Genomic DNA, 26,494 nt, shown 5'->3' on the forward strand with positions numbered 1-26,494 from the left:
TCTCCACTCATCCCACCCATAGGTTATATAGGAATGAATGGCCACGGACCTCAGGGATTGATGTCTACAGGCGAGCGGCAGGGCAGTTGACACAATCCACAATTAAGAACCAAGATCTCCTTCATTAGTTCTTACACTTGCTTAACTAAACTCCTGTATTCCTATTCATACTTTGGCTTATGTCAATGGGCATATTTAAATTTTTAACACTTTTGTTTAATTTCTCATGCTTTTTATTTTCCGAAGGACCCACAAGGTGACAGGATCCAATGAGAAATATTCCCACCGTCTCTGACTCTCAACATTAACCCTTATTTACCTTTTAACCAGGGGTTGGCAAACCAAAGCCCTCCAAGGTGCCTGTTTACGTACATAAAGTTTTATTGGAGCACAACAACGCTGTTTGTTTACATATTATATAAAGCTGCTTTCAACGACAAGGGTGAAGTTAGGTAGTTAACCCAAATAACTGAAAAATATTTGCTCTCTAGCCCTTGACAAAATAAGTTTGCTAACCCCTGACCTTTATCCACGGTAACTCCTCCTGTTGAGGGCAAAGGTAAGTAGATGGGGTGTGGTATGATCAGATCAGGGCTTCAGATTGACTTATAAAAGGAACTGCCACGTGCACATGGGTAACCAATTACCATGGAAATGGTCCAAATTACCAACAGAAATGGCCGTTTTCCCCATTGTAAGCAAGTCCTTTGGCCAGACTTTCTTTCCCTCCTTTTCCCAATCCTGGGACTAGGCAGAGGCCTTAAAGATCATCCAATTCAATCACTTCCTTTGGCTCAAATGGGTTTCCATCCCTGACCCTGTAATTCTCTTTGTTCACAGAAATCTCATCCTACAAATGTCTTCCACTGAGTTGGCATTATATTTGGCAGGGATGGACAACATTTGTATGCTACAGCACATCTCCAAAGAGCCTCTTAGGGCTGGAACATCCAAGTTTCCAGAAATATTCTCTCTCCTGCAGAAAATTGGCCTGCACATCCCTGTTCCCATCTCTGATCTCCGCCAGACCACACCAGAGTCATCTACTGGCATTTCAAAACATCCGCGAGAGCCATGGCCTCTCCTGAGACAGCAAACATCTCATGGGTCCACTCACTCTTACAAACCCCAGGGTGCCCCACAACAGCCATGCAAGCAGCTGACTGAAGTGGCCCTGGAGTCATCCAGTTCTGTGAATTCAAGTTAAAGATCCCACTCATGCTGTACCAACACCAAACTCGACTTCCAGCCAGGCAGTTTGTCCCAATGGCCTGGGGATCATCAGTCATAAAACAGTCAGGTACTGCCCCCAAAGGGCAATTAACGGACTCTCAAAAAGTGGCAAATCCACACAAGCCATTTAAGAAGGCTTAGCATGGGCCAGTGTGAGGGGGGCTACTTGTTACCAAGACAACCGTGACTCTCCCAAACCACTGGAAAAAGTCTTCAACAAAATATTCTTTCGGGGCTATGGTTGTGGTTCAGTGGTAGAGCGCTCACCTAACACTCGTGAGGCACTGGGTTCGATCCTCAGCACTACATAAAAATACATAAAATAGGGCTGGGGCTATAACTCAGTGGCAGAGTGCTTGCCTAGCATGTGTGAGGCACTGGGTTCAATCCTCAGCACCGCATAAAAATAAACAAATAATATAAAAATGAATAAATAAAATAAAGGTATGGGGTCCATCTATAACTAAAAAAAAATTTAAAAATATTCTTTGGGGCAAAATGATTTTTATTTTCCACTTTCCTAGCTGAGACCCAAGTTATAATCTTCTAATAAGTTAGTTAGAGTTCAAATAATGGGAGAAACAAAGGTAAAATTTTAAGTTACTTAAAAAAGAAGAAGAAAAAAAACAGGTCATGGTGGCACAGGCCTGTAATTCCAGAGACTCAAGAGACTGAGGCAGGAGGATCCCAAGTTCAAGGCCAGTCTTAATAACTTAGCAAGGCCCTGAGCAATTTAGACAAAGACTGTCTCAAAAGAAAAAAATAAAAAGGGCTGGGGATGTAGCTCAGTGGTAGATCATCCCTGGGTTCAATCCCCAGTACTAATAAATAAATAAAAAATATTAAAAAATAAAAAGTTAGACTTTCCCCCGTCTTCCACCCCAGGAAATTACAGAGGTCTTAAATGGTTCCATACAAGCTCATGCACAGTCCCTTGTTCCACCCCACCAGTCACAGCCAAGAGGTCCTACCAGTCAGCCGGAGAGTGGAGCTAAGGCAAGTTCTGCTTGCAAAACCCCAGCTTTGCAAGAAGCACACAGGCAAGAGCAGCTCAGTCCACACAGAGGCCTGGGGGACAGAGACAAGTGGACCACCCAGGGGCTTAAGGCTTGGGCCAGGCTCGCACAGCAGGGGAGGTGGGAAGGTGGAGAAAAGAGGAGAGGAACAGGGACAAGAAAGGTCATGGATCCATTACCTGCGTGGCATCAGTAAGGCAGCCATACAGGCATCCGCTTACGGTTAACCCTTGGGCTGGTTTGCTGGGACGCCGGGGCAGCAAATAAGACTGCGGGGCTCAGGGATTTACCCTTTCACGTCCTCTCACCTAAAATCAAAGAATCTGCTGTAAGAGGGGCCACCCTCTCTCATCTGACTACACATTTCCTTCCGAGGACTATCCACTCATGGAGCACCTCCCCACACCCCAGCTCCCAAAAATGCCTACTTGTCCTTAGCAGGGGTGACCAACCAAGGATGGACAAGAACAAATGGTGGGTGGCTTTACTCTGTTGACCACTGGTAGGAAGTTCCTATTTCCCCAACCACTGGCCATCAACAGAAAGTGGGACACGTGCCTCCAGGGAGACACGGGCCTGACAAGCCAAAAATTACTGTTCTCTTTCTCTTACTAGAGTGGGGCCCAAGTGACCAGCCAGGAAGGGAGGGGGAGGGGGGCAGCCCTTGCTCCAGAATAACGTGGTTGGCTGCTGCTCTGGTTCTTGCTCCCCTCCAAGGGCACCTGTCCCAGGTGGGAGTGTGTTAAGACTTGGGAGATGGGAGCGGGAGGGAGGTTGGAGCAACTCCAAGGGTAGCCCTCTCAGGGACCCTGCTTGCTCCTTTACAGGGGTGACAGGCGCCGCCCAAAGAAATGAATATGCAAGTCACTCTTTCAGGCCCATGTGGAGGTTGCATGACCTTCCTCAGCCCGAGGACTGGCCTACTCTTGACCCGAGGAGGGAGGACAGGGGGCGGGGAGGAGAGGATACTGAGGTGGAAGGCTGATTGACTTATAGTCTCTCTCCTGAGGGTCCCATTCTCAATACTTCAGGCCCTTTGTTCCCACAGAAGAGGACTGATAGGAAGGAACACGTGAAGAGAGCAGCCTATCCATAAAGGGTTCCCCTAGGGAACTCTGACACCAAACAGAGAATCCGTTTTCAAAGAAACCTAATTTAGATAGATAAGGCTCCTCTGTGAGCTACGCCATTTAAATTATTTTGGTATCACCCTGAACATTTCACAAATGCTTTTTTTTAAATCGCTCCCCTAATAATACTATAATTAACAAATTTAAAAAGAATGCTTTGCTAGAACTAAAAGAGGAAAAAATTAGGTTTTATGCAAAGACTCATCCCCATAGATTGTATTCCCCGACACTAGGAATACTTCCCCCAATCATTGTCCAAACTGGACTTACACCTGCTTGCCCAGAAGTCAGGAAATCAAAGCCCTTTACAATAGTAAGGGCCCCTACAAATCATTCCTGGGGCACCTTGCTGATGGGATTCTCCCCCAGGAGTGGGGGAAGCCCCTGCCGGTGGCCTCCAGTTATCCTGGGGCTGAGCGCAACCAGAGACTACTACCCACATATGACAGGCAAGGTCATTTAGGGCAGGAGACCACTCAACCTCTGTTCCTGCCTGGTTGTCCTTCCCATCCTCACTGCCAGCCCACACTGGTTTGCCCATGCTGTTCAGACACCTGTCTCTCTGTCTTCCAAATCCAGCTCTGCCCAAATTGCCCCTCAGCCCCGCCCCCCACCCCCACTGATCCTTTGATGAGCTCAACCTTGAATTCCATTAAATGAGAACTAGGAATATACTCCAACCCAGCTACCCTGACCATTTTGACAGCTTGGGGCTCTTATCCCAATTGGTCCTAGACTTTTGGGGGGTGGAGGGTGGAATCAAAGGGTTGCCCAGAGCCCAGGAAGTTCAAAGATGTGATTGCACCCATAGGGAGTATGCTCTGGTAAGTGGACACCACCTCACAGGTGACTCTGGGGCAGACAGGATGGGACATAATGGAAAAAAGGATACTCAAGGAAAAAAAACAGGTTAAAAGCAAAGATTTATAAAGAAGGGGAGAGAAACTAAGAGACTCAACTGGGAGAAAGCAATCAATATGCATGAAGAGGCAGGTTAATTAAATATGGATAATGCAATCGGTGCACACAGACACCCCAGGGAGGAAAGAGAAAAGCAAAAGCAATACTCACTGTCGTTGACCAGTCCTCATGGCCTGCAGGTCTTTACCAACTGGATGGTGAGAGAGGCTGTGGGTTAAGGAGCTCTGAGGAAAGAGTAGAGCTTGCTTTTAGCAGTGAAGTCCTTGGCAGGAGAAGGGCATGTTTGCATGGACACAGGCTCGCGCACACATACATACACAGGCATGCGTGCACAACACACCTCCCACCACTTGAGCCAGGCAGCAAGCGGCCCCGCTGAAAGCTCTTCTCTCTGCTTGTCACATCCAGTAAATACTGAAGCAGCCTACACCCAGCAGGCGGCGGCTCGGCTCCCGGGCACGGTCTGCACGCCCATCCTCATTGGCAGGATGCAGGAGGTGCCCCTGAGCAGAGCTGACCTGGCACGTTTCCCGCACCTTCCTCCTCAGCCTCACTAACCTGCAGCTCCTCTGGCTGCAGCTCAGGGAGAAGTCCCCATAGCCCACAGCCGCCTCTCTGCACCCAGCGAAGAGTAGGTATTAACTCTTTCGGGCCACCAAAGAGCTGAAAATCAAGTGTCCAGAGGACCCTCTTGTAATGAGCTCTGCTGCTGGTTGAAGGCTCGTTGCTGCTCAGGGAGCAGGGAGCATAAAGATCTTGCCCCAGACAGCTGCTGACAGCAGGAGCCAAGCCGAATCAAATCTCCTAATGAGCCAGGAGGAGGGGGGCTGTCTTGCTGGGTGTGATGTGATGTGATAAATGCAGAGAGCAAGAAAGCTATGGGGCAGGTCACACATCTAAATTCCACCCCCTTTCTCCCAATTTCTATTGTGCTGCACTACCAAGCCAAACCACACAGCCCTGAAATTACCCCTCTCTGCCACATCTCATCTGTCCCCTTACTCTACAGAGGCACCTCTCCCCCAGCCCATTTCCACTCCCACCCCCCACCAGTGCCAACCACACGGCTCCCCACTTCTTAATGAGAAATTTCCACCTCCTCCGCCTCCCCAAACGTGCATATTTCCAACCCTGTGCTCCTGCCTCTCACCTGGTTTTTTCTACAGAAGAAACTCACCTCTCTCCCTCATCCATCACCTAGCAACTTTCCCTACTTGCATTTGTGATGGAGTGCGACTTTTCTCTTTGTTCTGCCCTATCTGCACACATCTTCCCCATTTTCTGTCTCTTTTCCAGTTTTTCTCCCAAGCCTCCTTACCCACCTGGATTTTCACCCTGCCTGCTTCTGTTCCACAAGGAAGCCTTCCTGCTTGCCCTCGTACAGTGGTTCTCAAAGACTGGTGCCCAGACCGGCAGTCTCAGCAGCATCTGGGAATGTGTGGGACATGCCAATTCTCAGGCCCCACCCAGACCCACAGCATCAGAAACTCTGGGGACCGTGCTCAGCCTTCCAGGTGATTCTGATGCAGGCTGAAGTTTGAAAACCACTGTTCTGGGATAAAGCTTGCCTTCTGTTCATTACATTCTGGGTTTCTAAGGCTGAGTCTTCATTTTCCCCCAGGAACCAACCAGTTCCAAGTACACCTAGACTAGCTGCAAGTCATTTCTGAAACCCAGCAGGTAAGAGAAATCTCTACAGAAAGTAATGGTTTTATAATAAAGGTAATAGATTCCATTTGCTTAATCTCTTACAATGCATAAAGGACACATACTGACACTCGTCAATCACATGCCATGGTCAGAGAGGGTGTTATTATTCCCAAGTTACAGATGAAAAAAACTGAGGCTAATAATTGTAAAGTGCCTCTTTTCAAAGCAACGCAATGCATAAGAGGCAGCACAAGGAATTTGTGTCTTGTGACTCTAACAGCAGAGCTTTTTCTCCTACGTCATGCCACGACCCAGTCTTTCTGGGCAGATCTATTGGTGCTGAACCTAAATTCTGACAGTGAATGATTCTGCCGCAACTATTCATTGCCTGATGATAGGATGAAATAAAAATTCTGATGCTAGCTCCATAGTGACTCATTGTCTCTCTCTGAAAATGTCCACAGTGTTTCTCGATAAGGCCAAGGAAACTCTGTGCTACAAAACAAGATGCAAAAGTTTTCCATTCCTTGTAACTCCCGTCTTGAACCCTGATGCTAGCTGGAATTTAGAACTTAAGCAGAAAGAGAATCCTTCACTTCTGGGCATTTTTTTGGCACAGTGTATGTAAGGAAACTGATACAAAAATACACTGATAAATAAAAGCCCATTGATAAGCACATCCCTAGACTAAGATATATTTAAAACATAAGGTAAATTCACAGAGCTAATATTTAATGCACATAGGTCAAGTTTAATAAGCATTTAGTATGGGCCAGACAATGTGATTCCCAAACCTCATACACTGCACAACCGTCAGTTACCCACTGAACAGGCACCATAAAGCAGATCACCTGTACAATAATCTGTGCAGGTTCCATTGCAGTTCCACACTGTGCCTGACAATAGTTGGTCCTTGAGTTATTTAATTCTCACAACAATTTTCAAGGTCAGCATCTTTATCAGCCCCTTTTACAGGTAGGAAAACAGAGACAAGTCATTTATAAGTGGCAGAGCGGAGGTCTGATGTCAAACTCAGTGCTGCTGTGCCCACCACTTTAATACAAAGGTGGTGTCATGAAAACCCCCTCCTAGTCTCCCGCTGCCAAGTCTGATATCCAGGATGGAAAAGGGATTGGGGAGAGAGGGCAGGGCTGCAGATGGGCTCAAGTCTCAAGTGGAAGCTGATCAATATTAACCAGCCATCAGAATCCTCAATTAGCCTTTAGAGAAATAATATAGTCACAGGAAGTCAATAAGCCACATTGAAGAAAAGAATGAGCTTAGAAAGAGCAGAGAGACGAGAGTGTGTGGATATGTAGAACAGGAAGAAGGAGAGAAAAATGAAAACCAGCCCAAACATTTAAACACTAGGGAACTCCAAAGCACCCCAGTTTGAGAAATACAGACCTAGTCCAGGTACCTTCTTACAGAACTCTAACGTCATATTCCAAAGAGATGGGTGCATAAGGAATTCCAGGGGGATATCAGGCTGAACCTAACATGGTCTTCTTCCCTGAAGGAAGGAGACAGGAAAAGACTGGTGAGTTTGAGTGCCAGGAGGTTGGAGCACATCCATTTGTCCTGTGCAGCCCCCAGGCTTACAGCCCTGGCCAGAAAGGTCAAGTTCTCCATTCTTTTCTGGATGCTGCTTCTGGCTTACTGGCTGAAGATGGCACAGGACATCCCAATTGGCCATGATTCCTGCTTTTTCCCAGAAACCTGAAGACAAGCCCCACTCTGTTTCCTCCGGCTGCCCTGCACCCCTCTGCTCTTGCTATTTCTACAGCACTCCTCTGGGGAAACCTGCCCGCTCCAGGTGCACACCTCTGCTCCTCAGGTCTTCAGTCCTGCTTCTAGGGAGCTCCAGGCTGTTCATCCAGAGATGTGCTGGACAGCTCCTCATGCCCCAGACCCGCAGGCACCACTGTATGGGGAAGAACCACCCATCTTCTCCCAATCCCCCATTCCTGCAGGACTCTCTGCTTGTTCCCGACGTCACTTTACCCAAGTCCCTTGGGGTAAGACGTACAAATATTTCTGACTTCTTTTTCTCCATTCCTCTTGTTGAATTGTTTTTAAAATCTCTTCGTTATATTTTTGAAATACTTCCTAACTTCAGTCCCTCCCATCCATGGGCCCTGCAGTCAGAGGTTATGCAGCTCATAATACAGTGTGCATCCTCCCCTTTACCAAGTTGGATCTCCCTGCCCATTCCTTCCCCAGCCAGCCACAAGCCTCACACACCACACAACCGTCAGTTACCCACTGAACAGGCACCATAAAGCAGATCATCTCTATAATAATCTGTGTAGGTTCCATTGCAGTTCCACGCTGTGCCTGACAATAGTTGGTCCGGTTTACCCGTCCAGCTTTATAGCTCATTGTTCTCACACACATATAGGCACCCATGCACCTGATTTTCTCTGTAGCTCCCTCGGCTCAGAATGTCCCCACCCTCCATCTGCCCGGGAACTCCCAGTCCTTTTCTCAACCCATCATCTGTAAGCTAAAACTTCCCTTCCCAAGCTTTCTCAGAACTCTTTCAATCAGGAGGAGCCGCTTCATACCAGTGCCACCGACTTGCTGAATGACTCCAACAGCCCCCATCAGTCTTCGTTGACCCTTTTGATGGATGGTTTCTGATCCTCCCAACTGACTATTCACTCCAAAAAGACAGACTCCATGCTATCAATCCTCATTGCCTCAGATGGAGCAGGTGTTTAATAAGTCCGCCGAATTTGATTTTGTGTTCATGAAAAAAAAATCTGAAAAATCACCAGCATTCCTTATAGCAGAAACGAGTTAGACTTCTGCACATCCTGGTCAGTATTGAAGTCAACAGAATGCTAATGGAATTCAGGGGCAGCAGTACAGGTACAGAAGGCTTTTGTAAACTATCCCAACAGCCTAGTCAGGGCAGGGTGGAATTAATCAAGAGCAAAAGGAGCACCTGGCATTGCCACACAGACCATGAAAATGTAATTAAATTGAAGATAAAGAGAATTAAGGCCTGCAATATAATATTTTAAAAAGCCAGGCTTGTAGAAGAGGAGGTTTATTGCCAAATGCCTCCTGTGTGTTTATTTAATCAACATACCACCTAGAATAGGACCACATTACAAGCTTTTAATAAAACAGTCATTTAGATATTAGATTTGAATTCTGGTCAGATGCTCAAGCTCTTCCGCAAATCTTTTAAAAGCAATTTCCACTTTGTAGCTTCCTGGTAACAGTAGCAACATGGATCAACATATGCTGCATTGATTTGGGGTTTCCATGGAGACTGGAAGGACACAGGGAAGGGCAGGACAGAAAGAGGCCACTTGGCCCAAAATTCTACTTTAAAAAAAAATGCATCTCAGTTTCATTCCTCTGAGCATTCGCAGCCTCATTTCCTGTTCATCAGTTCGAGCATCCAGATATTTAATTTGTAATAACCCTCCTCAACTCCTCATAAGGAACATCAGAAGGGACGGAGAGAGAGGTCAGCAACTAAAGCTGGGAGCCCAGGAGGTTTGCAAAGAAAATCAGAGAAGCGCAGGATTTGAAATCACAAGAAGATGTCTTTGGTTCTGTCATTAACTAGCTCTGTGACACGAGCTATCCTGATTAGCTTTATGATCAGCAGCTAACAAGACAAAAGCTTTGAACTTCACTTTTCTTATCTGCAAAATACAAATTAATACACCTGCTCTGTTTATTTTTCAGGGTGAATATAAGGAAAAAATGGGAAATTATGTGGGAAATGCTTTGTAAATTCCAGAACAAAGTTCTTCATTATTATATTTGGAGACGGCCTTTTAAGTGGAATTTTGCCAATGAGCAAATATATGCACAAGAAAGATTGCTGATGTAGGTGACGGGGGACAGATCTAAGGAAAAAAGTCCAGTGGCTTTGATAGCCCCAAGTTTTATTCTCAGATCTAAAATTTTCCAGATCTGTATCAGCAGGCAGGTTACTTGTTCTCTGTATCATTTTTATCATAGGTAAAGTGACAATAACTGTACTAATGTCATAGGCTTGTTATCAGGATTGCATTAGATGATGTAATAGGGCATTTACCACCATGTTTGGCAAGTGGCAGGTGACTCTTAAATGTGAACCATCTTCACCAATTTTGATACCTAAGCTTACAATTGTTCCTTAGGGCACCTAAAAATATTATCAGCCTTATCAGTTATATATTTTTAAACATTTTTTAGTTGTAGATGGACACAATGCCTTTATTTTATTTATTTGTTTGTTTATTTTTTTATGTGGTGCTGGAGATTGAACCCAGTGTCTCACACAAATGAGGCAAGTGCTTTACCACTGAGCAACAACCCCAGCCCTATCAATTAAATTTTACTATCTGCAAAAGGGCATCAGAATTCCTACTACTTCCCTACTTTCCATAGAGCAATTTCATATTTGATGCCTGTTCAGCTACTTTATAAGCCGTTTGAGAAAAAAAGTGCTATAGAAGTAGAATATTATTATTTAAAGATTCATTTTTTTTCCCACTTGCTCACTGGGATGATACAGAAATGAGTAAGACGTTTATGAGAATTTCCAAGCGTCCCAGTGGATGGGGTCACACAAGTTTTTGTTACCTTTCTCATTTACTTTTGTTCCTCTTGGGCCTTCATCTGTCTCCTGACCACTCACTGTAGGTTTTTCTTCTTTCTATCCTTTTTTCTTTATTCACTATCTTTGTAACTTTCCCTTCTAAGTGTGTCTGGAAAGGAATTTTCAAGTTAAACTTTGGGGACTTTGATACCTAAGCTGACAATTGTTCCTTAGAGCTCCTAAAAATAAATGGTAGAGCCACATGGAGGACGATGACACAGAATGGAGAGACCCAGGATGACACCATGCTGTCTCTCAGACAATGTTCATCTCTGTTTAAAAAAAGGAATCAACCACATGCATGGACTTTATGTTGGATCCTGATTCAAATCAAAAACTATAAAAAAAAAATTGATGAAACAATCGGGAAAATCCAAACACTAATTGGCTACTTTCTGACCTAATGACTGCCTTTCCCCCTGGCTCTTCAGCTGGCTCTGCCACCCCATGAATGCAGGCATTTCCCTGTCTCTAACCTTGGTTTCCTGCTCTTCTCCCCTGTCAGGCTGCCTGGGCGAGCTCACCCCGGCTCATAGACCAACCACACTGAGTTTACTGACCCCATCTCCAACTCTGTTCTCTCTCCCAGTCATACAGACTCCTACAGACTGGGTCACTGAACGTACTCCTCAGGTATCCCACAGGCACCGCGGGTGCAAATATGTTTCTAAAAAGTAAGCAGATCATTCATATCCCTTCTTTCCCTCACTCATTTTATCTATCTCCTCCCCACCCATCCTCTCCCCCACCCAAACACCAACACAGACAGTGGCTTCCACTGAAATTGCCGTTATCAGTTTCTGATACCACCATCCGCTGAGTAATTCATGCCAGAAATAGAGAAGTAATTAGAGGCGACTTCTTTTCTCCAATCTCCTATCCTTCACCAACAACCAAACCATGCTAATTGCCTCTCTTTCACAACGTTCAAATCTGTCTCTTCCCCTACCTCCTCGCTACCACTGTCCTGGTTCATGTCCTCATGGTGCTGATTCAGGGTGTCTGGCTCATGTCCTCACAGTATCTGGTCTCTGTGATCCAGCCTATGTCCTTAAATTTAGTTCCATTCTGCAGCCATAATCACCAGTTTAAATATCAAATATGACTGTGTTCTGACACCCTGTAAGGCCCCCTAGCCTAAGCATGAAGTTCAAGCTTAATAAAGATCCTGATATATAAACTGCCTGAGATCTAGGTCCTGCCTCCCTTGAGAGTCACCCACCCTTCTGCTGGCTTGGGCTCCAGACTCCAAAACTCCACATCGAATACAGTCTTAGGCACACCTCACAGGGCTCCTTTACTCCATTCCCTCTGCCTTGATGTGATGAGAGCCTCCAGGCCCCTCACACTGTGCTTAGAGACCTCTCCTCCAAGGAACCTCCCCAGAATACCCCAGGGTGGAATGGGCCCTCGGTGTACCTGTGGCTCCTGGAATACCACTCTACCTCAACACCTGGCACAGGTAGGTACCCGAAACTGCCTTTTCCTAACCCAACCATAAGTTCATCAAGGGCACAGGAAGTCAACTCATTTATTCAACTCACATTGAAGCATCTCTATGTGTCAAGTAATATTCCAGGCAGGGGTGCGTTACATACATTCCATACACGGGTGAAGTCTGTATTCTTCATCTCTGCATCTCCAAATCTTAGCAGAGTGTCAGACACTTGGAGATAATCCGTAAGTGCTTGCTGAACTGACCAGAATCGGTCACTGTAAACAAGTGAGACTAAGTTTGGGTTTGAAGCAGAAGGCTGGCCCAGCAGGGCGGCTTGGGTGTCATAGAAATGGCCCCGGCTCCAGGGTGGACAGCACAGGCTCAAGCTCCAACATTGCCCCTTCCTGGTAGGCTCACCTTAACTTAGGACCTTGCTTTCTCAACTCTGACATCAGAATTACTAAGGCCATACCAGCTTCCAGTGTCACTGTGTTAAAATTCACAGAGACAGAGGAGCAAATATGGGTTGCAAATCGTTCAGCCTTTTGAAAACATGAAGTCACATGGAGAGCCTCAGAGTCAGAGAGGGCAGAAGCCCAACCCCAAATGGGAGTGGAGGTGGAGGCCGCAGTGGGGGAGGGCAGTGAGGCTGGGCACGGGGAAGCAGGAGAACCTGGCTTCAAAGCCTTGGGGCTGAGATATAAGCGGGAGGCCCTAGCACAACTGAAATGTGGCTCCCTCTCCCTATCTCTCAGTGCCAGGGTGCTGGTTATCAATCTCTTCCCGTCTCAGGCGGTAACAAAAGCTTTACCATTAGCCATCAGGGTCCACAGCTGTGGGCAGAAAGCGGCTTCAGCACTCTCCCCCTCCTCTGAATATAAAATAAGCTCTTTCTAATCCTCCATTTTTAATGACTTCAGGCGACGGCTTTCATGTCCTTCCAGCTCATTCTAGCCAGCCGCCTAACTCAGGGAAAATCCACAGCCATCCGACCCAAGAATGGGGTTTAACTGCGGCAATGGCAGCAGGAAATAGTGCTGCACAGACGGGGACCCTGGGGACAGTCTCCCGCTGGAATCTGCTCCTAAATTCACAGAGCCCTCTGGGAAATGAGAGCTCTCAGTGAGACGCCTTGCTTTCGGGCATGTGCCGGTTGCACTTGAACGTCTGCACTGGGGGCGGGAGGAGGGACGAGGGCTGTGTGGGTGCTCCCTGATGCACAGAGATGCTGAGCAAATTCTCCCTGACACTTTTCCTTGACAGACAAGGCCCTGGTAGGAATCTAACAAGCCACTCAGCTTTTCTGAGACCCTCTTCTGCAGAGGACCTGTAATTGAAGAATTCAAAAGCCTTTTGGAACACTGACCAAGGTCCTGGGGAGATTGCTGATATTCCTGGACGGTGGGATATCCTGATCTACAAGTCACAGAGGGGAAGCAAAGGAGCATCGCCAGCACCTCTAGAGATGTAGTGTTCAGACCAAGAGGAAATGAGAGAGCACGAAACACAGAACCTGGGATGGAATTGACAGGATAAATGTTCCATGCCAAAAAGTCACCATGTAAAATCAGAGTTATGTTTGCATGGCTCAGCCACCACTTATAAACTGCTTTCACTTCTGCTGAATGTGATCAAGAATTTTAGCCTCCTTGAGCCTCAGTTTATCCCAGGAAGTTGGGAGGATTCAACAACATAATGTAGGGAAAGTGCCCAGAAAGCACATCCTGACCATGGGCGGCTGTTATTGCTCCTTTTGTTGAACCTCACAAAAAAACTTTGCAAGGAAGTGGGACATTGTTATTGCTCTCATTTTCCAGATGACCAAAGTGAAGCTGCTCAGTGATCCTAAGTGAAGGGTCCCAGGTAATTCAATGAAAGGTCCTAGGAAGTCTCGAACCCAAGACCTCCGGTGCTTTTTCTACCCCACCAGCATCTCTGCATGTTTATTGCTGTTGCTGCTGCTGCGGCTGCTATGCTGACCCATCACCGAGATCCACACTTGGAGGGGTTTTCTTAATGCAAGGATAATGGATTTGGCTCAGCCATCCATCCACACTCTCACTTAGTCCCCTGGGAGTACCTGGCATTTGTGACATGCTATTGTGCCTAAAGAACTACGTTCTCCAGGTCAGAGTTCACTGACCTCTGGGAGAAAGACCACAGCCTCATTAGCAGGTTTAATTCAACCAGACAGAGAATATGAGCAAGTTTCCAGGCCCCTTTTATGTTAGGAGCTAAAGGAAATTAAAAAAAAAAAAAAAGAAGAAGAAGAAGAAAGAAAAAGCTAAAGGGATCTTATACCCAGGGGCAGCTCATCTTGATCAACTTGACCGTGGTGAGATGCAGGCCATATTACACTCTACTCCCACCGGCCCATCCAGCCCTAACACACGCTTCTTCCAGGAAACCTACTGTAAGGATGAGCACAGAGCAAACAATTAATAACAGCCACATTACTGGAAGGATTGCTCTCATTCCCAGCATAACACCGCTGTGCGTGTTCAGAGTGTCTAACTTTCCCCTGCACTGATGTGACCTCTCAAATATGGTTATCTCACTCTCACTTCCAATCCCCTCCTCCATCCTCCAGGAAACCCCTGAAATTCTCTAAATCTATAGGAACGAGTGATCCAAAATTAACCCAGATTGAGGAATGGGTTAAGCTTTCCTTCATTATTTCAGCAGAAGGAAAGCACCCCAAGGCTAGAACCTATGAGTACCTTAAAGCCAGGTTTTCAGTACATGGTCAAATAGTGGTTTTCTGCGGAGTAGTCCTAACAAAAGCCAGAGCCACCCCTCTCCTCCACACTCCAAAAGAAATCACTATCTAGTCATGCCAGGGACTCGTCGCCTCCTGGAAGTAGTAACTGTGCCCCCAACCTGCTCCTTAGAAATTGGTGACCTCTGATATATTTTCATCTCCCTCCAGCTCATTGTGATTGCGAGTCCCTCTGCACTGGAATGTGTCATTAGTGTTAGTCACCAGGAGCACTGGAGACCTGCATGCTGACGGGAGACAGATGCTGTGTGCAGCAGGCTGCTGTGCAGGGGACCCGTTCAAAACAACAGAAAAGAACATGAATGAAACTGAAAACAAGGAGACCCAGTCACAGTCCAGATATCAGCCTACAATACTTTTCAGAGCCCCCTAAGAGATCTAAGAGTAGAAATGGGATTCCTTTCAACCAGAAAGCAAGTTTCAGAGGACCGAGGAGTTGGAGTTGAGGAGAATAGGGAAAAAAAAATTTTTTTTTTTTAAAGAGCTTGCAGCTTAGCACCAACTACTAGGAAGAAAACATATTCCTGCTCCCTTGCTCTGGACACTGGTGCCAGGCTTACCAGCTTGGAAGATCCCTATTGAGGGATCAATTGGGACTGTGTCAGGGGAACAGTGCCTCTGGTGCTCCCAGGTATCCTGCACCTCCCAGGGAGACTCCTGGCTCACCGACTGCTCAGGGACCCACCAGGCCCTGCTGGGAGCAGCTGCTCTCTTACCTGTCTGGTGGTGGGCAGCACAGCTGGGAAGATGTGGCTGGTGTGCGCCCCAGCTGGGCATGGCTTGATGAGGCCCTGAGTGACAGAGTCCGCCACCTCCTGGGACATGGGAGAAGGTGGCAGAGGATGGCCCGCTTCCCCACAGCCCCCTAAAAGAGCTGCTCCAACATGCTGCTCCGACTGGCTCTTCTCGCCAGGCTTTGCATCTCATGAAAAGGGAAGAGTGAGCGAGCGGCAGGGAAGGGGTGGGGAGGGGAGGGAGGGGAGGGAGGGGAGGGGGCACTCTGACAGATGATGCGCACTGCCACGCAGTCGGGGGAGGACCGCAGGCTCCAGCAGGATGGCACTGCCTGTGTGGCTCTCCTGCTGACAGCTCGCTCACGGGCAGCTTCCTCCAAGGGGCCAGGGGCTCTCTGGCATTCAGTGAGAGGCAGAGCGAAAGGGGGTGGCAGACGACAGAGGTGGGGGCCAGAGATCACCTGGGGCGCAAGGAGGCGAGGCAGGGTAACAACCGGCATGGGGGAGAAAGGGTGACCTGCTTTTGCTCAAAATCAGACCAGGGCAGAGCGTCTGCTTCATGAGATGGAAATGAGAAAAAGACAAAGCCCCACATCCCTCGCCTGGCTTCATGGTTTTCTCTCGCCTTCTGGACCCACCAAAGCCACTTTGGCTTAAGACTTGGGTGGCCAAGAAATTTACATCTAGCACAGCTCCAACTTTCTCAAAGAGGAGGAAAAATGAGATACAGATGAGTGTTCTGCAGGAAACATTCCCTGTCATTTTTCACCCTCTGTTGGAGCAAGCCTGAGCACCTGCTCTGCCACCTGCCCAGCCCGTGACTGGGGAGTCATTGTGGTGGCAAGAACAGGTAGCAAGAGAGAGGATCAGGAGGGCATGGAGAGAGTGTGCCAGGTGACACTCCTGTCTGTAAAATTCTATTTGGATGGAACAGAACCTTCTAGACAGTTTGGACCCATGCCAGGTGTCACTTTCCAGTGCAAGGGATGACCCTTGCCATCCATTCTAGAAGCTGCAGGCAGCAAGTTTTTTTGCCCAGGCCCAGGGCTGAGAGTCACCAGCTCTATTTACAGCCACAGTCAGAGATAGATTCTGACAAGGAAATAAATAAACAAACAGTGGAAGCCCGAGAAGACCAGAGGGAGCTGCAGCTGGGGACTCTCATCTAACACAGCTCATGAAGGGCCTTCTCTGGAGGGAGGGGACAGGATGCAGAGGGAGCAAAGAACAGAACGAGGCTGCTGCCGATTTCTAGGGAACCCACTACAAGCTGGTTCTCTTCAGTCAGGCTCATCTCCAGAGATCTGCCCGGCGCTGACCCAGGAGATGACCTCTCAGGGATGGCTACAGCAGGATGCTGCCTCCCTGGACTCTCTTGTCACTGCCTAAAACACTGCACCAGTTCAACCGAGTCAGGTCAATATAGCAAAGAACTGTGGGGAGCCTACTCTGTGCTGAGGGGGATGCAGAGGCAACCAAGGCGTCCTCGCCAGGTCAGATGACCCAGAATGGAGAGGAAGATGATCATCCTCAACTCCAGGCATTGTGACTGACTTAGATTCTCAAACTCACGCAGCATGAGAATCCTCGCCTGTTAAAACACAAATGGTGGCCACCCTCTCAGAGATTCCAATCCCGTCAGCCTAAGGTAGGGTCTGAGAATTTGTGTTTCGAAAAGACTCACCGCGATGCTAACGTTGCTGGGCTCAGATTTGCACTACAGGCTTAAGAGTATTGCATCTTGGATTTTCACAACATGACATGTGCCAAAAATAATTTTTATCTGGAATGCTAGAATCAAGGAAGCCCAGGGTGCTGCCAGGCTGCCCAAAGGCTGAGGGAAGAAATATCTCAGCGTACAGAAGTATATGTTAAGCAAATGCATTGGGAAGGTTTGGCTCACAGGAATGGGGGGAAAAAAAGGGGGTCAAATAGCAAAATTTAAGAGGATGAATCAGCTGTCAGAGCAATAAAAATGGATTTTGCTTTCAAGAAGAGGAACTCTTTCATCTTTCTATCTCCAGCACCAAATAAGTATCCAGCATGTACAAGGACATGATGGTTGTTAGAATAAACTGAATTGAGAAGTTAGATCAGAAAAGGGCTTAGCTTGAAGGGAGAACACTATCAAGGTCAAGTTGTTTTTGGAGAGTGAAGCCGGAGAAATTGTTGCCTGCAGAAACTACCAGCTGGACCAATACCCCCCAAAATTTGCAGAAATAAGGAAGAAAGAAATCCATGTTTGAAAAAGCACTTTTTTTTTTTTTAAACCTATCCCTGGCCAAGAAATTCCACCATTTCATCAGCAAAGAGAGACAGGAAGAAATTGCAGACCAAACTATAGTCTGTGGTACATTTACACAGACTCACTTTGGAGACCTTCTGCTATTGTGTAAATCCCTTTATTAATACACTGCCAATTTTCTGTTATAATAATGATCCTTTTCTAGGATGGGAAGACTTAAGTATTAAGAGGGAGACATTAAAGAGGTTAGATATTTGTGTGGGGTTTTTTTTTTAATTGAAATGAATCTCCCAATCAATTGTAAGCTATTTGAGGGCAAAAACTGTAACTAGCTCATCTTTTTATTACCAGTATCCACACAGGAGATAATCACTCCCGTCCCCCTCATCCCCCCCAAAAAAATCCTTTATTTTTAAGGGAGAGAGGATGAGGGGAGAAGTGTAAAGGAAGGGAGGGAAAAGCAAAGAAGGAGGCAGAGTATAAAGGATTTGGGGAGCAGGGGCACAGTTAGAGGGTGTGGTCGGCAGATTAATGGCCCTCAAAAGTGTTCACATCCCAATTCCTGGAATCTGTGACATGTTCCTTACATGGCAAAAGAGACTTTGCAGATGTGACTAAGATGGGAACGTTACCCTGGATAGTCTGGCCCACTCTAGCAACACACATCCTTAAAAATGGAAAAGAAAGTTGGAGATAAGACCCAAAAGAAAAGCCAGCGAGATTCACAGCAGGAGAGGCATCCCGCCTGTGGTGGCTGGCTGAGAAGCGGAGGAGAAAAGAGAGCCAAGGGACACAGTGGCCACCAGACGCTGGAAACCAGCTCAGGTGACATCCACCAAGGACCCAGGAAGACCGTCCTGCAATCATAGGCACTGGATGCAGCTCAACAACCCAAAGAACGAGAAGTAGATCCTTCCTGAGCTTCGGGAAGGAACACCCCAGCCTCCAGGCTGAAAGCTAAGTCTGTGCCATCCATTGAGAAGTCACTGCCTAGGCAGTAACTGCTGCGGCAGCCACAGAAAACTAAGGCAGAGGCCATTCTTGGCTTTAGGAAGGGCATGTCTGCATTTAGACAGAAGCAGAAAGCAAAAGATGGTGGATGTTAATAACAACATGGAGATATACAGGACTCTTGAGAACCAAAATTAGAAATTAGATGGCTTCTGTCTTTCAGTGAAACGTAAGGGCTGAATATCTCTCCAAAAGTAGTCTCTCTCCCCCTTGTGTGTGCTCGCTCTCTCTCTCTCTCTCTCTCTCTCTCTCTCTCTCTCTCTCTCTCTCTCCACACACACATGCACACGCATGTCCTACAAGTGAGTTTCTGAGTTCAGTCCAAGCATATCTTAACTTACATATTTATCTCTCTAGATTATTTAGCCAATTTTGAGGATGCTATGTTACAGCCTGTTTTGGCAAGCTATAGTAGGTCATGTAAACATACGTTGTCATAGGTTAAGGCATATTGTGGTACTAAATATTGTCACATTTAATGCCATGTTATATTGTGCTACCTGAAGCCATGACATGTTAGGTATGTGATAATATGTTATGGGGTGTTATACTGTGCCATCTTAGGATATATTATGTATATTATCACATGCTGTGGTACATGATAGCATATAACCTACCACATGTTGTGGTGTGTTATCTTGTGTTATAGTATGCTATCATGTGTATGATATGTTGAGGTACGGCATGGTGTAGTATGACATGGCATGGTCTGACATGTTCTCATATATAGTAAATATTATTGTAGGTGACAGTACATCATGGCATCTTGTAGTGTTATTTGTTATGATATGTTCAGGCTATTGTGTGTGTAATGGTATGTTGCAACATATTATGGTTTGTTATCACATGTTATAGAATGCTATCTTATATATGACAAGGGTGTTAGTCTCTTATGGCATGCTATGGTGCGTTATCGTATAATATAGCATGCTATCATGTGGTGTATTATATGTAATGGTATGTTGTTATGTGCATAGTGTCTTAAGCTACAATGTGGCATGGCATGTTTTTGTGTGTTGACGCATGCCACAGTGTTTTCATTGTTACGGTATATTATGCTACTTTGCAGTGTGTTAACATGTTGTCATGTGTTATGGAATCTCATGGTGAGTCACATTACACTATAGCATGTAATGATGTGTCATGTTTTATGTCATGGCATGTTACAGTCATTGTGATTTAAATGTTATGGTTTGCTATGACATGCTATGTTATATTATGTCATGTTGTGTTATTTTATCTTTTATGGTATGTTATTGTGTATTTGTTTATCTTAAGTTATGTCCTGTCGTGGCATGACACTGTATGCTATGTATACCATAGTATGTTATCATACATTATGGGTTGTTATGGTATGATATCATATATCAGATGTTAACCATCTCAGATGTTTAAAATATGTATCAGTTCCTAGCTCTGTCTCTGTGAACAAATTGTTTTACTTCCCTTGGGCCTCCATCCTTCTTCTGTAAAATGACAGGGCTAGACTAAGTTATCTGAATATTTGTTTTCAGTTTCTGTAATTCTGCGCTCCATTTCTCCTCATGACCTTTCTGAAGTAAATTGTTAAAACAGGACAAAAGAAGCAGAGTGATTGATAAGATGTTATGCAATTATGAACAGGTATGGTAAATTGTTGATGTCATTAACCTTAATTTGTTCACGATTCTCTGTACTCATGCCCTTGGGTACTCTCACGTAACACTCTTCTGTCAATGGGCAATCACATTGGAGGCTTGAAAAGTTTATATATAAACTGAGGCTTGCTGCCTCTTGCTTCTCCTGGAATCCTCAAGCTTCCACTTGAAGAAGCCTACAGTGGCTCACTGAACAGTTAGAAAAGTGATCCAGATGGCACAGAATTATCTCCCAAAGCTACTTTTATACACACACACACACACACACACACTATTGCACCAGCCAACAGCCAGTCACCTGCCAGGTGTGAGTGAGGTCACACTAGATAACAGAGCCACCAGCCGATCCACTAACTGGTTGTTGACACATGAGTGAAGCTAACCAAGATTAGCTAAACCTGCCCAAACCAGAAGATGGGACCAAATGACTCACATACTTTTTTAGCATGAAGTTTTATCATGCTTTGTTACACAGCAAAAGCTCACCAATATGTCATGGAGCAGCCCAAAGTTGAGCTCTGGTCCCTGAATAGCAGCCACTTTAAATGTACCCATCCCAACCCCATTTCTGACATTAAAGCAAAACTGACAGAGGAAAGTAAATGGAATCTAGGCTGTATTAGAAAATTCATTTGTGTTCATGCCCTCTGAAACTTTGGTCAATGCTTTTCTTCCTCAGAGTGATTATTTTTTATCTTAAATATAGTGTGTATTAACTTACCTATCATGACATATTCCACTTAGATTGTGGCTCAGCGGCAGAGTGCTCGCCTGGCAAGTATGAGGCACTGGGTTCGCTCCTCAGCACCATATAAAATAAATGAATAAATAAAATGAAGGTATTATGTCCATCTACAACTAAAACAAATAAATATACAGAATATAAATAAATATATATGTGTACATGTGTGTGGATATAGATACAGATATAGATATAGATATAGACATAGATATAAAAGTAGCTTTGGGAGATAATTCTGTGCCATAAATTTTTCCCAAATATCTAGTCTTCCCCAAAGGCAGTGCCTACTGTTAGAGAGAGGAGTCATTTTTTCTTATCCTTCCAATGCTACAGTAAGTAGCCTTTCGGTGACATCCAGATTTGTGTGAATCACCGCCTAGTGACATTTCTTTTTAGTTCCTACTCAGCAATCACAGAATAATCAACCTTTTATTCTTCCAAATAAGATCATTTAAAAATGGCTATCTGCTATCATCATCGTTTTGTAAAAGATAATCTTAATTCCAAAAATTCCAAGACACGATTTCAGAATAAAGCATAATTCTTCACCCAAACACATAGTTAACCTTGTGTCCACCCCTAGGCACATAGCGGTTGCTGTGGAGACATAGACACCCACATGTACATGAACATGCCCAGGGAGGTGCACACACACACACACACACACACACACACACACACACACACACACACTATCGTGCTAACATTTTTTCTCTCATTTTTCTGCGGCCAATGATTACTTTATCTTTGGCACCTATAGATGGACTTGACCTGGGAACCACTGGCCTAGGACACCTGGAATACCAAAAGGCCACAGTCAGAAGTGCTGCTTGATGAGAACACCTGAGGAATATCTCAGCATTCCCACATTTCACTACAAAGGTTAATCCTTTCTCTTTTGTGTATGATTGGTGCATTATAGTTGTGCCTAATGGTGGATTCCTTGTTACATATTTGTACCATAAAACATAATTTGGCCAATATCATTCTCCAGGATTTCCCTTTTTCTGCCCCCCTCCCTTCTTCTGGTCCCTTTCCTCTATTCTACTGTTCTCCCTTCGATTTTAATGAGACACACACACACACACCTTCCTTTTCCTTTTTCCTCTTTGTCTCCCACATATTAGAGAAAATATAAAACTCTTGACTTTCTTAGTTTGGTTTATTTCACTCATCTAATGTTCTTAACTTCATTCTTCTTTATGGCTGAATAAAACCCCATTGTGTACATATTCCACATTTTCTTTATCCATTCATCTATTGATGGACACCCAGGCTGGCTCCATACTTTGGCTATTGTAATCTGTGCTGCTATCAACATGGGTACACACATATCACTGTAGTATGCTGATTTTAACCCTTTAGAATAAATACCAAAGAGTGGTAGAGCTGGGTCAGAGGGTGGCTGCATTCCTCGTCTTTTGAACCACCTCCATACTGATTTTTATATGTGGTTGTGCTAATTTACAATCTCATCAACAGTGTAAGAGTGTTCCTTTTCTTCCACATCCTCTCCAGCATTTATTATTGTTTGTATTCTTTTTTTTATTTTAATTTGTTATATATGACAGCAGAATGCATTTCAATTCATAGTACACATATAGAGCACAATTTTTCATGTCTCTGGTTGTACACAAAGTAGAGTCACACCATTTGTGTCTTCATACATGTACTTAGGGTAATGATGTCCATCTCTTTCCACCGTCTTTCCTATCCTCATTCCCCCCTCCCTTCCCCTTCCTCCCCTTTGCCCTATCTAGAGTTTATCAAATCCTCTCATGCCCCCCCAACCACATTATGAATCAACATCCTTAAATCAGAGAAAACATTTGGAATTTGGTGTTTGGGCATTGGCTTATTTCATTTAGCATTATATTCTACAACTCCAACCATTCACTGGCAAATGCCGTAATTTCACTCTTCTTTAAAGCTGAGTAATATTCCATTGAGTATATATACCACATTTTATTTATCCAGTCATCTATTGAAGGGTACCTATGTTGGTTCCATAGTCTAGCTATTGTGAATTGAGCTGCTATAAACATTGATATGGATGCATCACTATAGTATGCTGATTTTAAGTCCTTTGGGTACAAACCAAGGAGTGGGATAGCTGGGTCAAATGGTGGTTCGAATCCCAGTTTTCTAAGGGAAATACCAATGTCATTGATATTTTGTGGGTATTGCATGAATATGTATACTGCTTTTGGTACTATATCAATACTGTTTTCCGTATTGGCTACACCAGTTTGCAGTCCCACCAACAATGTATAAGTGTGCCTTTTTCTCCACGTCCTCGCCAACACTGATTATTGTTTGTATTCTTGATGGCTGCTATTCTAACTGAAATGAGATAAAATCTCAGTGTAGTATTGATTTGCATTTTCCTAATTTTTAACAGTGTTGAACATTTTTTCATGTTTTTGTTGATCATTTGCATTTCTAGTGTCTGTCTAGTTCATTTTTTCTTTTATTTATTGTGGGGTGTTTTTTTTTTGGTGTTAAGTTTTTTGAGTTCTTTGTATATTCTGGATATTAATCCTCTATCAGATAAGGATTAACTAGCAAAAATTTTCTCCAGTTCTATAGTTTCTGTTTTCACATTCCTAATTTTTCCCTTTGCTGTGAAGAAGCTATTTAATATGATGCGATCCCACTTATTAACTCTTGGCATTATTTCCTAAACCTTAATGGTCCTAATGAGAAAGTAATTGCCTATGTCTATATGTTAGAATATTGATCGTACATTTTCTTCTAAGAGTTCCATGGTTTTGGGTCTAATTCCTAGGTCTTTGATCCATTTTGAATTGACTTTTGTGCAGGGTTAGAGATAAGGGTTTAATCTTCTTCTTCTACATATGGATAACCAATTTTCCTAACACAATATATTTAAAAGGATATTTTTTCTCCAGGGTATGTTTTGGGAACCTTTTTCAAGTTTCAGATGACTGCATCTGTGTGTGTTTGTCTCTGGTCTTCTACTCTGCACCATTGGTCTACATATATGTTTTCATGACAGTATCATGCAGTTTTTGTTTCTATAGTTATGTACTATAATTTCAAGTCAGGTATTATGATGGCTTCAGCATTGTTTTTTGTTTTTTGGTTTTTTTTTTTTTTTTTGGCTTAAAATTGCTTTAGCTATTCTGGTTCTTTCATTCTTTCAGATGAATTTTAGGATTATTTTTTCCTAGTTCTGTGAAGAATGTCATTGGTATTTTAAGGGGATTGCATTGAATATGTATGTATACTGTTTTGGTACTATGTTCATTTTTAACAATATTAATTCTGCTTATCCATGAACATGGAAGGTCTTTCCATTGTCTGTGTCTTCTTCAAATTCTTTCTTCAATGTTCTAAAATTTTTAATTTTAGAAGTCTTTCACTTTCTTGGTTAGACTTATTCATTTGTTTCTTTGAGGCTATTGTGAATATGATTAGGTTTTTTATTTCTTTATTTATGTATGGTGTATAGAAAACATTAATTTTTGTTGATTTTATAACCTACTACTCTGCTGAATTTGTTTATTATCTCTAGGAGTCTTTTGGTGGAGCTTTTTGGATCTTGTAAGTATAGGATCACGTCATCTGCTAATAGTGATAACCTGACTTCTTCCTTTCCTACTGTTATCCCTTTTATTTCCTTCCCTTGCCTAATGGCTCTGGCTAGGATTTCTAGTACTACATTGAATAGGAGTGATGACACTGGACATCCTTGTCTTGTTCTAAATTTTAAGGAGCTGCTTTCAGTTTTTCCCCATTCACTATGATGTTGGACTTGAGTCTGTCATATACAGCCTTTATGGTGTTGAAGTAGGTTCCTTCTATCTGTATTTTTTTTCAGAATTTTTATCATAAATGGGTGCCGAATTTAATCAAAGGCTTTCTTTGCATCTATTGAAATAAACATGATTTTTGTCTTTAATTCTACTTATGTGTTGAATTACATTTATTTATTTGCCTATATTAAACCATCCTTACATCCCTGGGATAAAAGCAACTTGGCCATAATGTATAATCCTCCCATACACTGTTGAAAATATTTTGTTAATATTTTATTAACAATTTTTTTTATCTAATTTCATCAGAGATATTGATCTATAATTTCTTTCCTTGATGTATCCTCATCTGATTTTAGTATGAGTGTGAGACTGGCTTCATGGAATAAATTTGGAAGTGTTCCATTCCTTTCTTTTTTATGAAATAATTTGAAGAGCACTGACATTAGTTCTTTTTAAAGGTCTGATAGAATTCAGCTGAGATTTGTCTGTTCATAGCCTTTTCTCTGTTGGAAGACTTTTTATTACTGCTTCTATCTCATTGCTAGTTATATCTATTTATGTTCCCATGTCCTCTTGATTTGATTTGGCAGGTCATATGTGTCTATAAAGGTATCCATTTCTTAAGGGTTTTTTCAATTTTTAGAGTTTAAGTTTTCAAAATATTCCCTAATGATCCTCTGGATTTCTGTGATGTCTGCAGTTATTTCTCCTTTTTGATTTCTGATTCTATTAATTTACTTCTAATGTTTAATTTAATCCTGTTCCTCATTTGCTCAGTTACTCTTCAGATAACATTTGTCCATTTGTGAGCTCTGGGGTTTTGTTTTGTTTTTGTTTGTTTGTTTGTTTTATTTCTTCTGTATGAGATACTTCTTTAAATCTTCTCTGTAGTGCCAGCTTAGTAGTCATAAATTCTTTTAGTTTTTGCTTATCTTGGAAAGTTTTTATTTCTTCTTCAGTTCAGAATGATAGCTTTGCTATATATAGCAATCTTGGTTGACAGTTGGGTTTTTTTCAGGGCTTGGAACACATCATTCCAAGCCCCCCTGGCTTTTAGAGTTTGTGCTGAGAAATTGTGAGTGATTCTGATTGGCTTGCCTCTAAATGTGACCTGATATTTTTCTCTTGAGGCTTTTAAAATTCTATCCTTGTTCTGTAAGGCATTTAGTTGCAATGTGTAGTGGAGAGTTTCTTTTTTCTTTTTTTCTTTTTTCTTTTTTTTTAAACTTGTCTATTTGAGATTTCAAATAAATCCTGTATTTGAATGTCAATCTCATTCTCAAAGTTTGAATATTTTGCTGTTATTATTTCCCTAAAGAAGCTATCCATTCCATTAGCCTGCAATTCAAAACCCTCTTCAATTCCAATGATTCATAAATTTGGTCTCTTTTTTTTTAATATTTATTTTTTAGTTATCGGCGGATACAACATCTTTGTATGTGGTGCTGAGGATCGAACCCGGGCTGCACGCATGCCAGGAGGGCGCGATACCACTTGAGCCACATCCCCAGCCCTAAATTTGGTCTCTTATTGTTGACCAGAGTTATTGTATATTCTGATCATGATT

At 43.8% G+C, this 26,494-nt stretch overlaps 1 protein-coding gene across 8 annotated transcripts in view; it reads right to left on the bottom strand.

Annotated features, from left to right (window-relative positions):
* The window catches only part of Rgs8 (regulator of G protein signaling 8), a 37,979-nt gene extending 22,260 nt beyond the window's left edge, over nucleotides 1-15,719 (bottom strand). For 2 of the 8 annotated variants that reach the window (XM_021722579.3, XM_021722577.3), the window contains exons 1-2: nucleotides 15,493-15,719; nucleotides 4,451-4,524 (exon numbers count right to left, since the gene is read on the bottom strand). In XM_021722579.3, the coding sequence (XP_021578254.1) occupies nucleotides 4,451-4,524; nucleotides 15,493-15,600 (182 nt within the window). In that variant the 5' untranslated portion in view covers nucleotides 15,601-15,719. The other 6 variants (XM_078022454.1, XM_040276909.2, XM_021722586.3 and 3 more) reach the window with 6 other exon arrangements.
* Between the last annotated feature and the right edge of the window lie 10,775 nt (nucleotides 15,720-26,494).

Source organism: Ictidomys tridecemlineatus, chromosome 10, assembly GCF_052094955.1.
Source record: "Ictidomys tridecemlineatus isolate mIctTri1 chromosome 10, mIctTri1.hap1, whole genome shotgun sequence".
In the NCBI taxonomy this organism is placed as follows: domain Eukaryota; kingdom Metazoa; phylum Chordata; class Mammalia; order Rodentia; family Sciuridae; genus Ictidomys; species Ictidomys tridecemlineatus.